Raw genomic sequence first — 15,445 nt, forward strand, 5'->3', positions numbered from 1 at the left:
AGTTCAGTTGAAGAGAGGGAGGAGGGATCATATGAGGTAGTCAGGATCATGATGGGAAAACTCACAGACAGTGCCCCCGAGCTGGTGGGAGATCACGGATTCTGGACTGACAGCTGGAGAGTCTGCATGGACTAGGACCTCTGAATGTGGGTGAAGGTTGTGTGACTTAGTCTGTTTGTGGGGCCTCTAGCAGTGGGACCAGGACTTATCTTGCATTCGTGAACTGGCTCTTTGGAGCCTATTCTCTTTGGAGGGATACCTTGGTCAGCTTTGATGCATGGGGCAGAGGCCTGCTCCTTCAACTTGGTATGCCAGAATTTGTTGACTCCCCAAGTGAGGCTTTGCCCCTCAAAGGAGTAGATGTCAGGTGGCACGGGGGGGGGGGGTGAAGGGGATGGAAGAAGGAGGGAGGAACTGGGGTTGGGATGTAAAATGAAAAAAAAAAATTTAAATTAACAAAATGAAGAAAGAAGAAGGAGGAGGATGATTTAAGGTGGTACTTGAACCTAAATTCCTGAATCAAAACACTTGATCACACTCAGTAGTGTTCCTTCCTTGATATGTGAAAACTTAAAACGATGCACTCAAAGGTCATGGTGGTTAAACTACTCAACTAGCCACTATTCTACAGGGTTCCCAATCCACTAATATAAAGAGGGAGACCCTTGGCTTGTGGGGGGAAGGTTATTACTATTCAGCATATATATGTACATATATATAAATATAGCATTTGCCTTTTCGGTATATTAAAATTAAAATTGCCCTTTTAAAATAATAAAAGGGAGTTCGCTAGATTGGCTTACAAATTATGGGCTAGATATACCAACAATAAGTGTCTATACACTCACATTATTTTGTCTTGTCTTGTTTTTTTTTTGTTTGTTTGCTTTCGAGACAGGGTTTCTCTGTAGCTTTTGGAGCCTGTCCTGTAGACCAGGCTGGCCTCGAACTTTGTTTTTTTAAAGAACGGGTTTCATGTAGTCAAGTTAGCTTCCAACTTACTATGTAGCAAAGGATGCTCTTTATCCCTTGATCCTTCCACCACCTCCATCTCTCAAAGTGTTGGAATTACCTTTGCTTCACTGGACTAAGTAAGTCATTTTTAAAGTAAAAATAAAGAGATGATATGGGTAAGCTTCAGAAATAAAGCAAGAGAAGCTATTTTTTTTTTCTCTTAGGTCATTCAACAATGCAGAATAGACTATAAACATATATACAACATTATAAATGGGGCCTTTCCCATTTATAATGGGAACTTCCATCACTCATCTTGCAGGTGTCAGAAAGCTTGAGCACTTAACTTAGTTGGCTCCTATTAGACTTGTGAATACTGAAAAATTGTAAGGCCCATTATGAAATAAATAAAAAAAGCCTGCAGATCTGAGTTCATTCCACAGAACTCACATTTAACAAAAGTCAGGCATGGAGGCTGTTCAAGTTTGTAACACAATGAAGGAGCCTGGTAGCTGGTGTGTGAACCAGAGAATGTGGTACTTGTCAAAAATAAGTTCTACTACTAATTCTCATCAACACAGATGTACAGACAAACTGAGATGGCCATTATAAAGCAAGATTTGAAGTAACTCACTAAACTGCTTACCATACTTTGGACTAAAATAATAAACAATAAAAGCAACTTTGGTACTCAGAGAGTATACCCAAATTGTCACAGTACCAGTTTTTGTCTGAAGATGCCACACCTTCCTTATTCATTATGACCTTAACCATGTTCAAAATTGGCCTTCTGCAAACATAGGTATCAACACTGTTGTCTTCCTCCATTCCCAGGTCAGTTACTGCCCTCAGGAAATGCTAGTACACAACCACAGGGCTGCCACACAGAGAGTCTGCCTTCTGAATAAACCAGTCTGCAGGCAGGAGACCATACTCCCTGCTTCCCACTTGGACTGAACTGTATGTGAAATGTGGCACCTGGTCTCCAGCTGGGGGCAGTGTTGGGGAAGGCTGTGGAACCTTTAGGAGCCAAGCCTTACAGGAGGGAAGTGGGTCACTGGGGCAATTGCTGAAGCCTTAGATCCCTGCCCCACTTCCTGTCTACTCTTCTGCTTTCTGACTCATGATACCATGTGGCCAGCTGCCCCCCTCTTCCTACCACACGCTCCCTAGCAGAATGGATGGCATCTTCCTGAATTGTAGACCCAAACGACTCACGTTCACTGCTTCTTGCTGGATATTTTGTCACAACGAGAAAGGCCACTTAGACACTATTCAAAGTTAAGTTGGAGAACAGCAGTAGCAGTAGCAGCAGCAGCAGCAGCAGCAGCTGGGAGCTTGTTGGCAACACAGGACTCATGAAAACCCATACACAAGGAATTAAGAGTTTACCTCTTTACCACATTGTCTTCAGATGGTTTGTAACCTACGCCTTCCAACTCCCTGTCTTTGACCACAGATTCTTCCAAATACACGTACACGTAGCTACCAGTTGACACAGCTGCCAAGCTGCCAAAGAAGTAGCAGATGAAAACACTAAGCAATAGAGGAGAGGGTGCCTGAACTGGCCTTGCCCTGTAGTCAGACTGATGACTATTTTAAATGTCACCACAGAACTTTCATCCAACAACTGATGGAAACAGAGGCAGAGACCTGCAGTGGAGCACTGAGCTGAGCTCCCAAGTCCAGCTGAAAAGTGGGAGGAGTGAGAATATGAGCAGAGAGGTCAAGACCATGATAGGGACATCCACTGAAACAGCTTATCTGAGCTATGGGAGCTCGCCAACTCCAGCTGGACAGAAAAGGAACCAGCATAGGTCCAAACTAGTCCCTCTGAATGTGGGTGACAGTTATATGGCTGGGGCAGACTGTGGGGCCACTAGCAGTGGCCCCAGGATTTATTCCTGCTGTTTATTCCTGCTGTTTGTACTGGCTTTTTGAAACCCATTCTCTTTGGATGGATACCTTGCTCAAGTCTAGATATAGTATAGTAGGGAGGGTCTTGGACCTTCCCCAAAGCAATGTGCCTTACCTGCTCTGAGGAGTGGATGAAGAGTGGTGGGGTAGGTGGAGGGAATGGGAGGAGGGGAGGGAGTGGGAACTGGGACTGATGTAAAATGAAAAAAAGTAATAGTTTTCTGTTTTTTAAAAAATAAAATAAAAAAGACTGACAAAAAATAGCTGATGTTTTGGTTTGGCAGCAGAAGCTACCCACTCTTCAGTGATGAGAAGCAAAAATCTGTCTTCTCTCCTCAGATGCAAAATGGGGATACACATAAATTCAGCCTTTACCTTGGAGGTAAAGACAAGAGCAGGTATAGCTCTCTGGAGAAGAGAACTGGTACGGACTTGTATTCTTATGTTACCAGAAGTGTCTGGTTCTCCCTGAGGCCTGCTTTATTCCTTCTCACTTCTGAGAGGAAGGGTGGGTAGAACGGGGCATACTTTGCAAACCTCATTGCGATGGGCTGAGAAAGATCACCTATCTGCTGTGGGACAATTCTATATTCTGTCAATTATGTTTTAAATAAATGCTGATGGGCCAGTGGCCAGGCAGGAAGTACAGGCAGGACAATGAGAACAGGAGAATTCTGGGAAGAGGGAAGCTCCCTCTGCAGTCCTGTCCAGACACTGAAGAAGGAAGATGTGACCTGCCCCACTGAAAAAGGTACCGAGCCATGTGGCTAACATATACTAGAATAATGGGCTAATATAAGTTATAAGAGTTAATAAGAAGCCTGAGCTAATGGGCCAATCAGTTTATGATTAATGTAGACCTCTGTGTGATTTCTTTGGGACTTGACTGCAGGAACCGGGCAGGACAGAAACCCTGACAACAAAAGGGTCTAATTAACACTGTCTGTTGGCATATCTTTAAAAGGCTCCTATCTTCAAAATGTCTTCCCTATACTTCCCAGCTGGATTTAGTACCTTTACCAGAAAATTTATGTTATGTATGCAGACATACAAGCTCTCCCAGAGTCTACAAATTCACTGAGGGCAAAGACTTCATCTGTCTCGTTCTTCCTGTATTCTCTAAACTGCTAAGTAGAAGAGTCAGTCATTCAGTTCTCTGAATTACTGTAGTCGGCATGGTACGACCACATCATCAGGTGATATTTACTATTTTGTCTTCATGACACTTTACTGGTCATCACGACTGAGGTGCAAATTCTTCTGCATGAAGGAAGACACAGACGAGAACCTTACGGCACATCTGACACTAAAGCACATTGGTTTTCGCCGGCACCATTGTCATCCTAACTCCTGGGTGGTAAGACTCAAACTCGGCTGCCTGCAAATTCACCATGCTAAGTAAACTCAAGACAATAAAGCCAAAACAAAGAAAACTGTAGGTAATTTTCACTCAATTTCCATATCCTATGCAAAGTTTTCCACTATTGCTCTTTCTCTTATTTTGAGACAGGGTTTCTCACTGAACTTGGAGCTCACCAATAGAACCAATGCCCAGCCCTGTCATTTAAAAAAAAAAAAAATCACAACATCATTACCTATTATGCTCAACGTGAGACAACATCCATGCATAACTGAAGCATTGTGACGACAAGAGCTCCCCCAGTTTTCTAAGAGGAATTTCCCTTATTAGAATATCAGGTTAAACAGATTTGCAATAATGAAACACAGTAATTCATTCATTCATAACAGAGATTTATACAGCACCTGACTGGCAGGTAATGACCATACTGTGTTTTGTTTTTCACACAGAAAAGAATGAAAATATCTTGTCTATAAGGAACTTATTAGGAGTACACAGACACAAAGCCAGGCAGCTATAAGATCGCGTAGTAACTGCCAGCCAGGGTAGAAGTTTGAACAAATCATTGTTCTAAGAAAGATGTTTCAGGGAAGGCTGGAAGGTAAATTCTCAGAGGGACTGTGGTCTTGCACCAAGACAGAATGTTGCTATAACATGTGGTAAGACCCTCTGTCAGGCAGAGACTACGGGAGTACTTGAGACGGCCCTGAGAGCACACAGAGAAACAAGGTACTCTAACAACATGAACTGAGACAGCACTTCAGCCAGCTCACCCTGAGCCGTGCTCACTTATCCACTAAACAGTCTATAAATCCCGACAACCCTGGGATATGCACCAAGATGTATAATCGTTCAGATACCTCTTACATGAATCATCTAATAAAGAATCTAACCAATATAATAAATTATCAGAATATGAGTGATAAGTGTTTTTTTCTTTAAGAACGGAAAATCCTTTTCTTTCTCTCTCTTCATTTATTTGTTTTGTAGAGAAGGAATGTGAAAGTGTGCGGGTGTTACAGAGAGGAGTAAAAGAACGTGCTATGCAGCTCCAAACACCTCCGAGAGGCACTATTTGATCCTTTTTACCATCCAGTCCTATAGCCAGAGTAGCAGCAGTAGCCAGACAGTCTCATGGTAGCCTTGCACAAGCCTATTCGTCAAGATTTCACTGTCTACTGGGGGCCCTTCTAGAAGTACTGGAACCCACAGGCTTCATGAGGCAAGGTCCCTTAACAGAGCCTGAATGTGGCCAAATGAGCCTTGCCTGCTGGTCAGCCAGCAGGGATGAAACCAGGCTAAAAAGAAAAGAGAAAGTCCACAAGACTGGGAACCAAAAGGACAGAAAACGTGAAGAGTCATGCAGGGCAGGAATAGGTGTATCCAGATATGAAGCTTCCAAAGATGTGACCCTACCAACTTCCCATACTACCAACTTTGTGGCTATTTTTACACATTTCATATGCAGTCATTATACAATAAATTCACCTCCAAACTTTAAAAAAGATTTTCACACTGGAGGCATGTTTTCCTCAGGCAGTGTGTCAGAAGCTGCAGAAGAGGACTGCTTTCAAAGAGATCCTCACCTGAGATCACCATTACATACTAGCCCACCTGGAAATTACTATAGACTGTCCCTCAAGGCCTAGAGTGTGTGAGTCTATTACAGCTTCTCTAGGGACCCACTTTTTCACTGATGTAAAAAGGGAAGGAACTGGGAAATTCTTCCTTGATCTTCCTCATCCCCAGGTCATTGTGGCACCTCCCTGGGTTTGGACAGATGAGGGAGAGTGAGAAAAGGCAGGTGTACCGAGGATGAAAGAGAAGAATACAGAATCCCAACTCTTCTTGTCCCTGGACATTTTCTGACGGCTGCTCACCAGCACCAGACTTGGCTCACTTCTACCATCTCCTGGCTGGTCAACACCAGAAATGATTCTTTGTTGTCTTTTGTTCTAAGGACTCAAGAAACAAAGTGATAAAGAAAAACAAACACCACTGCAAGGTCAATTTATGTTAACTACAGGTCAACATAATAATTATTATTTAGGGAATTGTTGGGGTAGATGTAAGGATAAAACATCAGTTGAATTTCAATAATTGGCTGTTAGAATTTGAAGGCAAGAAAAAAACTCTAAAAATATTATGGATATTTTATGAAATCAAGTAAGAAAAAAGCAGGCATCTTTGGCAAGGCACCCCATAAACAAACAAAGAAAGAAATGTATTCATAAAATCTAGGCTTGCACCATAGCTGAACATTCATAAACGCTTCAAGCCTAACATATGCAATACACCCTTTGTTTAGCTGGCTTCTTTAAATCTGGCTGGACGACTTCATTTTTATCTCTCTTGTGCAACGACATCTGAGGAACTACATTTGTTTTCTGTCGGCCGCTGACATGGATGATGATGCATCACTCCCATGAGAAATAGAGTGTGTTAGGAGCTAACCTGACTGTTGACTGGCAGCCCACTTCTCATTTGTAACCAGTCAGCTTGAAGTGATGGGGGCGGGTGTTGGGAGCAGGGGAGGGCATAGAAAGAAGAGCAAAGCATACTAATTTCACATTCATGGGGAAGGCTAAAGCAGTTTGTACATATAGAAAGAAATTCTCCTCTCTTTTTTGTCAGAAGGAAGGTTAAGTACATTTTGCAGCACCTACCGACTCCATAGCTTTCTGAAAGCACTAAAGAAACTACTTTGCCACACATAGAAACAGCATAATTGTAAGCTTTATAGAATATGATTACCCAGAGGGCTGCGATCATTCCAGAAGGTGCGAAAGCTGTAAGGCCGTTTCTCCAGGACATCTGTGTGGCTTTCCTTCTACCTGAAGTGAGTCACAGCAGCCTTGCGCAATCATCACAGTTCTGCCTAACACTTGCGAGCAGGAAAGGGCTGTTATTAGTTTTGCCTTCAGGAATCACAGAGGCGCTTTGGACAGGCTCGCTGTGTTGATATGTATACCGTTCAACTCTGAGTCAGAATGAAAAGGTGGCTCATTCTTAGTCTACACTTGGAAGGAGAGGGGACCTTAAAATCGAAGGACCTCAGTAAACGACAAGAAGCTACTATGTCTGACCCTCGGCCTTTTCTTTCTTCTTCTTCTTCTTCTTCTTCTTCTTCTTCTTCTTCTTCTTCTTCTTCTTCTTCTCCTTCTCCTTCTCCTTCTCCTTCTCCTTCTCCTCCTCCTCCTCCTCCTCCTCCTCCTCCTCCTCCTCCTCCTCCTCCTCCTCCTCCTCCTCCTCTTCTTCTTCTTCGTCTCCTCCTCCTCCTCCTCCTCCTCCTCCTCCTCCTCCTCCTCCTCCTCTTCTTCTTCTTCGTCTTCTCCTCCTCCTCCTCCTCCTCCTCCTCCTCCTCCTCCTCTTCTTCAAGTTTAGTTACTGTGATGGCTATTCTTGGTCGTCGACCTAACTACATCTGAAATTAATTAAAACCCAAGTGACTGGGTACAGCTGTAAGGGATTTTTCTTAATTAAATCATTTTAAGTGGGAAGACACACCTTTAATCTGGGCCACATCTTCTGGTGGCAGCTTATATAAATGTCATGGACAAAGAAAGCTCTTTGCTCTTTACCTGCTTGCCCTCACACCCAATTCACTGATATTAGAGTCTACTTCTTTGGGATTCTGGCTTATACTGATGAGCAGCTGAGACTTTCACCCTAGTAGGCTGAACAATTGCTGGATTCTTGGACTTTCTGTTGGGAGACAGCTACTGTGGGACTAGCTGGGCCATAATCTGCAAGCCACTCTAATAAATCTATTATCTATCTATCCATATCTGTCCATATAGACAAATAGATCTTATTCATCTCTCCCATCTCTCTACATATATACACTGATGGACAGATGACCTAGGCGATGGACAGCTATCTATCTGTAAGCCACCGTAATATATCTATCATCTATCAATATCTTTCTATATAGACAGAGATCTTATCCATCTCTCCCCCTTACACATATTGACTGATAGATGACACAGATGATAGACAGCTATCTATCAGTTCTGTTCCTCTAGAGTCTAGAGAACCCTCAATAAAGTTACAAATCTCTTCCCCAACCTCCTAATACTGATGACCTGTATAAATCACTTCTGACCCATTATTCATGGGCATCTCTCTGATGTTCCAAAGGGTCTTTGCACTTTGTACCATCAACATATTTCTAACTTAAGTGGTCTTCTATGGCCTAACAACCTCCCCTGTTTCTCTTTTTCAGACAGTCAATGTCATCCCTCCTCTGTTCCCACATCCATTTCCTGCCCTATCACTGACTCCATTGCTATTCTTTTTGACTCTGTGCCCTTTCTAAATACTCAGAGCTGTTGACTTTGCTCCCCCAGCCTAACAATAATGACCATTGAGGTTTCTGGTTTATGCTGAACATGTACTATGTGTTAGTCATGTTAGGCCTTTACATGAGTGATTTCATTCAATTCTCATCACCCTCTTAGGGCACAAATGCTATTACTACCCCGAGCTAGAGATGTGTAAACTACACTCGTGGTATTGGAGAAAGTGTGACTAGCTGAGAATATAATTCAAGCTTAAAGCCAGTGTTCTGACCTACTTTGGTAAACTCAACATTTAAAGGCTAAATATTCTTACTCTTTCAACTCTCCCAGCACTTTCCACCTGCGGCAGAGCATATTTATTATTATTTACATATCGATCCTTTGTTAGTTCCCTTAGCAAGTAGATTTCATAAGCATACTCTCAAGGTCATACGGCTGCTTATCAGCAGAGAATGAAGTCAGCCTGGATCAGCCTCCTAGAGACCAGGCTCTAACCAAACAACTACACAAATGTACCATAAAATCCTAAACGATAATCTCTATGGAGAAGAACTTCAGGAGTGGGTGATGCATTTGTCTCTAGGTGTCATGGGAGTACATATAAGCCACATTGATTTTCTCAGTGTGAACCTGTTTGCAACTTGATAGGCATTAAGTGTGACATCAAGACATTACAGGGACTATTTAGGCTAGAAATTGTATTTTCAATCAGAAATTGAAGTTAGTGTTATAGAAAAGGAATTGTACAAATTTTTAACATTATAGCATGATTACAAATAAGAAATGATGTAAGAATTTTGAAGGAAAAAAGTAAAACTGATTTGACAAGGTTGTCTCAGTGTAAGTTTCTCAACTCAAGAAGGCACTTATTCAATTTTATATGAATACGATGGTGTTGGGAACACAGCACACTTTACTCAAATTATACAAACTGTTAACTGGGGGCCTGGAAGGACAAATGAGCACCCAGACTTCTGATTACTGGTGCTATCTTCTACCTGTCCTGTTGCCGTCTGTTTAATTCAAATATTTAACAAATGGTCTTTACAAAAAACAAACAACTAAAACAAAACAAAACAAAAAAACCCTATCCAAATGAAAGGCTCAGATATGGCATTTTCAAGCTTAGCTTCATGTGAGAAACATTCATTCAGCTAGAAAATGACTGTGATATTTTAAATCAATTTTTAACCTGCTACCTTAAATGCTTCTGACCTGATAGCCAAAACCATAATAAATGCTCAAGAGTGACATCTTCGAATAAGATACTGCAACACAATGATTCAAAAACAGTACTACTGAAATAAACACAATAAAGGACCTGTTGATAGGTTAAAAAAAAAATCAGCCTAAGAATCTAAGTAATATCATAAAGATATTAAATTACACAGAGACATAATGTATTAGTCGTTAACTTATGTCATAGTTTAATTGAGTACTTCACTACATCAAATGGGAAATGAATTTGGTTATTGAGATACATGACTAAAATACATCAAAATGAAAGAAAAAAAAGTCCATTTGCTCACCTCACGCATCAAGACCTCAGTGCCATTTACAACGCTATCCTGCAAACATATGTTCCCTGGGTTTGCTGGAATGACTATGTCAATGCCCTCATAGCCTCAGTATGGAGATAATTTTGAGCATGCAAATCAGGTGGTGCTGATGAGAGATGCTATGTGACTATTACACTAAAGCAGTAAGAAGCACAGCTTCAGGAATTACTAGACTCATGCCTCAAACTATGGACAGCATGGAACTGAGAGATTCTATGTCTCTGGGCTGTTGTGATTTTTCTCCTCTAAAAGAAAAACCAGGGGCAACAAACCTGGCCATACCCACATTCAGTGGGAGCCTGGCTGCTGTTGAAATCTGCATAACAGCTCTACTTTCAGTAGTGCTGCAGTTTGGATCTGCTGAGCTTTGGGCTGCTACCTACAATGCTGCTGGTTGATAGGAACCCTTTAGGGGGCGGGGTTTAGGAGATGAAGTTAGGTCACTGTGGGTATGTCCCTAAAGATTAAGACCCAGCTCATCCCTCCTCTTCTGCCACTCTACATGCTCCTGCTACTCACCACAGGTTCAACACAATGAGGATAACCCGTCATGGACCGAAGCCAGAAGGCAATCTTTGTCCTTGTGAACTGAGTATCTACGGCATTTTTCACAGTGACATAAAGTCGGCTAACACATACTTACTTGGCTTTCCATCCTTTCTCAATCTCTAAAGATTTAAAGTACTTCATTCTGAGCAACATTTGTTCCCTACTAAATGTCTACTCTCCTCAAAGCAACTTTTCTTCTGGTCCATTTGTCCCTTGTTCCTTTGCTTAACTACAGCAGCTGACAGATACTGGCAGCTGCCTATTATCCAAATATCTTTTCTTTACTCAAACCAAACATAGCTAAACATATATGCAAGGTGATAAACTATGCTTATCCTAACACAGTTTTGATGAAACAAGACATAATATTTTATTCTTACAGTAATTGTACCTCAAATTATAGCACTTGTTGCCCATTTAGTAATGACATTATAGTTTAAATTACTCAAATTATTTTCACTTTGATTCAACTATGCATTCATGTTGAGTATCACAAATTCCAAAACAGTATATCAATTTATACATATATCTAATTTTAAAAATTATTTAGGAAAAAAATTAAATATTCTAAGTTAGGGAAAGACAAGTCTTTCTAAAACTAAACATTCCTTGATAACATTAATAGAAATGTAACTGAAGTAGCTCCTCCTAAGAATAAAAAGCATGGAATAAAAATAGTCTATTAAGATCCAGCCTCTCTGTAGAGCATTGTCTCAGTTACACAGTGTTATAATCTCAAGATGGCAGGCCTTAACAAAAGGGTTTTTTTTTTTTTTCTGACAGTTATGCTTTAAAGAAACCAGAGTGCCCAACAAAACCACAAATAAAATTCTCTAGCGATGAGAGCTGAGTAGCCCCAAAGGCCAATTAGTCATGAAGAGACTTTGACTAACCACACAGGACTCTAGCTCCCCACCGTCACAGTGGAGAGGAGGAAAATACTCGCTAAACCACAGTCTCCTTGAGGCTACAGGATGAATAATGGAGAGGCCACTGCTTCCAAAACACAACACACTGGCAGGAACTGTCCCTAAACAGAGAGGCTAGGATGGTGAAAAGGGCACTACTGCAGCAGCCTCCACTGAAAATTTCCACTCTGCTGCAGGTCAGCCTCCTAAGGAGGTGTGACACATTGCAAGATGTTTGTTCTGGGCAGGGGTGATGTACTCTTGTGTCTCAGCAGCTCTCTAGGCTGCATCCTACCTCTCAGCCTACAGTTCCTATCCTTGGTCTTGCCCTCTGCAGCAGTCTCTGAATGCTGCCAGTCTGATTTCTCTCTGATGCCTACAAGATTAAATTCCAGCTTGTGAACACACGGTACAAGACTCAGCTTGACCTGCACTTACCCATCTTCTCAGCTGCCTCTCCCTTCTTTCCCCACCTATTTCCAAATCACCCAGCCTCAGCCTCTGGGCCTAAGCACTGACTCATGCTTTCTCTGAAATGCTTTCCCCTGTGTCAGCCAGAACAATCCTTCTCCATGAAGCATTCTTACCATCCTAGCTAGCATTACCCAAGCACTGCACTTACATATGCGTGTTACATATGTCCCTCCTGCAACAGATTGTATCTGAAGCACCGCCCCTCAGATGTCTGCATGGTAAATAAAGGCTTCTTCCCAGGGTGGGACTAGTGAGAACAGTTCGAGCTTTAGCAGGCAAGGCCTAATGGCAAGTTTTGGATCACTGGGGCTATGCCTTTGAAGGGGACCCTGGAACGCCAACCCCCACTCTCTACCCCCGCCTCTTTTGCTGTACAACCACAAGATGAGTAAGTAGTCCTGCTCAGCTGGCTCTCCTACGTAGGCCCAAAATGACCACGCTAAATTCCCTGGACAAAAATGTCTCAAACAGACAGCACAAACCTTTCCCTCTATGAGTTGATCATCACAGGAATTGGTTACAGTAACAGAAAACTGGCCAACACACCTTTATGAGACTGATTTGAGGCAGGGAGGGTCCCATTTGTCACCTAATACAAGTGAATGCCAAGCACACAGCGACATTCTGTTTTTTGGTAAACAGTAAATGAATAATGTTTTATACAAGTTTTGCTCATGATGGAGAAAGGCCGGGGAAATGAAATTGAGACCACTGAAAAAGTCAAGCTCATTATTTAAAAATAAGGGAGAGAGGAGCGCTAGCATTTACTAGCACTTGGTAACAGTGATGACTGTCACTCTAAAGCTTAGCCTTCCATTGGGTTATTCAAAGGATTTTCAACATAATAGAGTCAAAGAGAAAACTTCGGCTAAATCCTTCAGAGTGATCTCTCAGCATTAGTCTTCCCAGACTACAGACTAGAATCCCAGGCTACGTCTGCTTACCTCGGGCTCTAGATAAGGGGGATAGGAGAAGAAACCCCAGGCCACGCACGCCCAGGCCACACACGCCCACCAGCAGTCGGCCCATCAGGCCTGCTCCCATCCTGTGACTATTAACCCACCGCTCTGGAGAGCGTGCTTACTTTATATCTGCTTTCTGATCTGGAAGGTGTGGGGATATGTCCTTTTTTCTTAAAGGTTGTGAAGTGTTTGCACTGAGGACATGGCTTGGTGCTGGAGTCAATTCGGCCAAGTTCCAAGAAGTACTTATACTTGATGGAGTCTTCATGGGTCAAGTTGTAGACGACAGTAGTTTCCTCCAAGAATTCGAAACACTCCGTGATTGGGCATTTGATTTCTACTTGGCCAAGCTGTACCTAAGGGAAAGGACAGAAGGAGAAGGAAAAGCCCACTGGTTACTAAGGTTCTCTGTTGCTTGCTTTTGCATACAGCGCTAATTATCTTATGCTTTCGAGAAAAAGTTATCAGCCATTTTTCCAGATCACATAACGAATGCTAGTCATTTTGAAACCTACATTGAGTACCAAAATCTAATCGTGATCTGTAGGATGCTTACATACGCTCTGATAATTATGTTTGTGAACTTATTTGATGATCCACAGGTTCATTAAGGAAGCAAATGACCATTCTACTTTTTTGGAAACTGCAGGGTGAGAGAGCACGCCAGCTCTCAGTCACCATATGAGTCAGCATTCTGGGACCCGCCAACCAAAGGCACTGCAAAGATTTCAACCTTAGTACATACACTGCTTTAGCACTCTGCTGTGGGAGCATCTTTAGAAAGCGAAATTTTATGAAGTTTTTATGTTTAGTAGCTACCAGTTTATAAAAATAATGACCCAAAGTTAATGTTTTCTTGGGTACTTCCCTGACAAGCACATAAACAGCTCTGATGTTATCACAACCTTAGAAGTAAGAAAAGAAAAACAAGAAAAGCCTGGGTTGCGGAGATGGCTCAGCAGGTATAGGCGCTTGCCAACTCAACCTAATGACATGAGTTCAACCCCCAGACCCACACAACAGAAGAGGACCAACTTCCAAAAGTTGTCCTCTGACTCCCTATGCACACTCTGGCAAAAGCTAGCCCCCTTCCCTACACATACATCAAATGAATAAATATAAAACATGTAAAAATACATTGATGGTATTATGTCATTCTAAGTACAATGGCAAAATGTGGTTGTAACTATGAGCACACTTATCAACAAATAAATATTATGAAGATATTTTTTAAAAAACTTGCTTGTTGACACATTTTATACAACTTTAATGTAAAATTTGAGGGTAATTTATACTTTATAATTTATACTTTAACACAGCAGTTAAGAGCACTCTGCCTGCTCTTCCAAAGGTCCTGAGTTCAATTCCCAGCAACCACATGATGTAATGAGATCTGGTGCCCTCTTGAGGAAGAGGCCTGGTCAGTCATCCTCATCAACTTAGACCATGAAACCCAATATAGACAAGTTCGGCAGAACTGCAAATACGGGCTCCTATGCATGCTTCAGCATTGCCAGGACATACGTTTCCTTCAAATTTCAATAGACTGGTAAGGGAATTATTAACGCCAGCCAGACTCTTGCACGTTATTGTCAGGCTAGCTCATGCCTTTTCCTGGCATTACCATGTCCTTCCCAGCTTCTTCCGCCTCTGACTTCTTACCTACTTTCTCTCAAGTTTGTATGTGATGCACAGCAAAGTCGAAAGGGGGTGTGAGTTTAAGACATTTATTTTTAGTTGTTCCTTTCTGCCGTGCTTTTTTTCTTCTCCAGACCATGTGGCTTTCTCCCATTCGTGCCCTAGTCTTCCTGCCTTCTTTTCCCTTGTGTGTGAGTGGCTGTGTCAAAGTAGCGGCATGTCAAAGTCAGAGAGTTGTAATTGTTTGTCATGCGAGTTTCCAGTGCCACCCTCTGTCACACCGTGGGGCTGGGGGCAAAAGAGAGTCTAGTGCTGTGGCTAGAGTCACCCTTCACTACTTTGGAAACCTTCCCAGTTCCTCTTTATTCAAGCTTTACTTTCTTCATCTCTTAAAGATGAGTTGTGTTGGAATTTTCTGTTTCAGCCATCTTCTGTCATATTTATTGTGAGCGGCATCTAGTTCCCATTCCAAATGCCAACAGTAACGTTCTTCTCTCCCGCTCTAGCTCAGTGGTCTTCTGGATAAACTAATATCGTACTGTCTCTGGAGTAAACCAGACGTTCAGACGTCTCCATTTATTGCCCAGGTTGGCCTCCAATTGCAGTCTTCCCTGCTCAGCCACCTGAGTGCTAGGTGTGCCTCTACATTCCGCTTCCCGTCTATGTTTTATAACAGATTACTTTAAGCTACACTTCATGCAAGAAGTCCTCATAAGCTTTTCATAGAGACAAAAATACCCGCGGAACAATAAGAGTTTGGGTTTATGAAGACTGCAACAGGTATTTTAAAATGATAAGATGTTCCTTCTTTTAATATCCTGTA

The 15,445-nt window shown here is 42.1% G+C and overlaps 1 protein-coding gene across 1 annotated transcript in view; it reads right to left on the reverse strand.

Annotated features, from left to right (window-relative positions):
- Positions 1–15,445, reverse strand: part of Rnf217 (ring finger protein 217) — a 120,122-nt gene that overhangs the window by 33,792 nt on the left and 70,885 nt on the right. The window contains exon 2 of the mRNA XM_057758524.1: positions 13,107–13,340. Within this exon, the coding sequence (XP_057614507.1) occupies positions 13,107–13,340 (234 nt within the window). The remainder of the gene's footprint in view (positions 1–13,106; positions 13,341–15,445) is intronic.

This window comes from Chionomys nivalis, chromosome 2, assembly GCF_950005125.1.
Source record: "Chionomys nivalis chromosome 2, mChiNiv1.1, whole genome shotgun sequence".
Classification (NCBI taxonomy): domain Eukaryota; kingdom Metazoa; phylum Chordata; class Mammalia; order Rodentia; family Cricetidae; genus Chionomys; species Chionomys nivalis.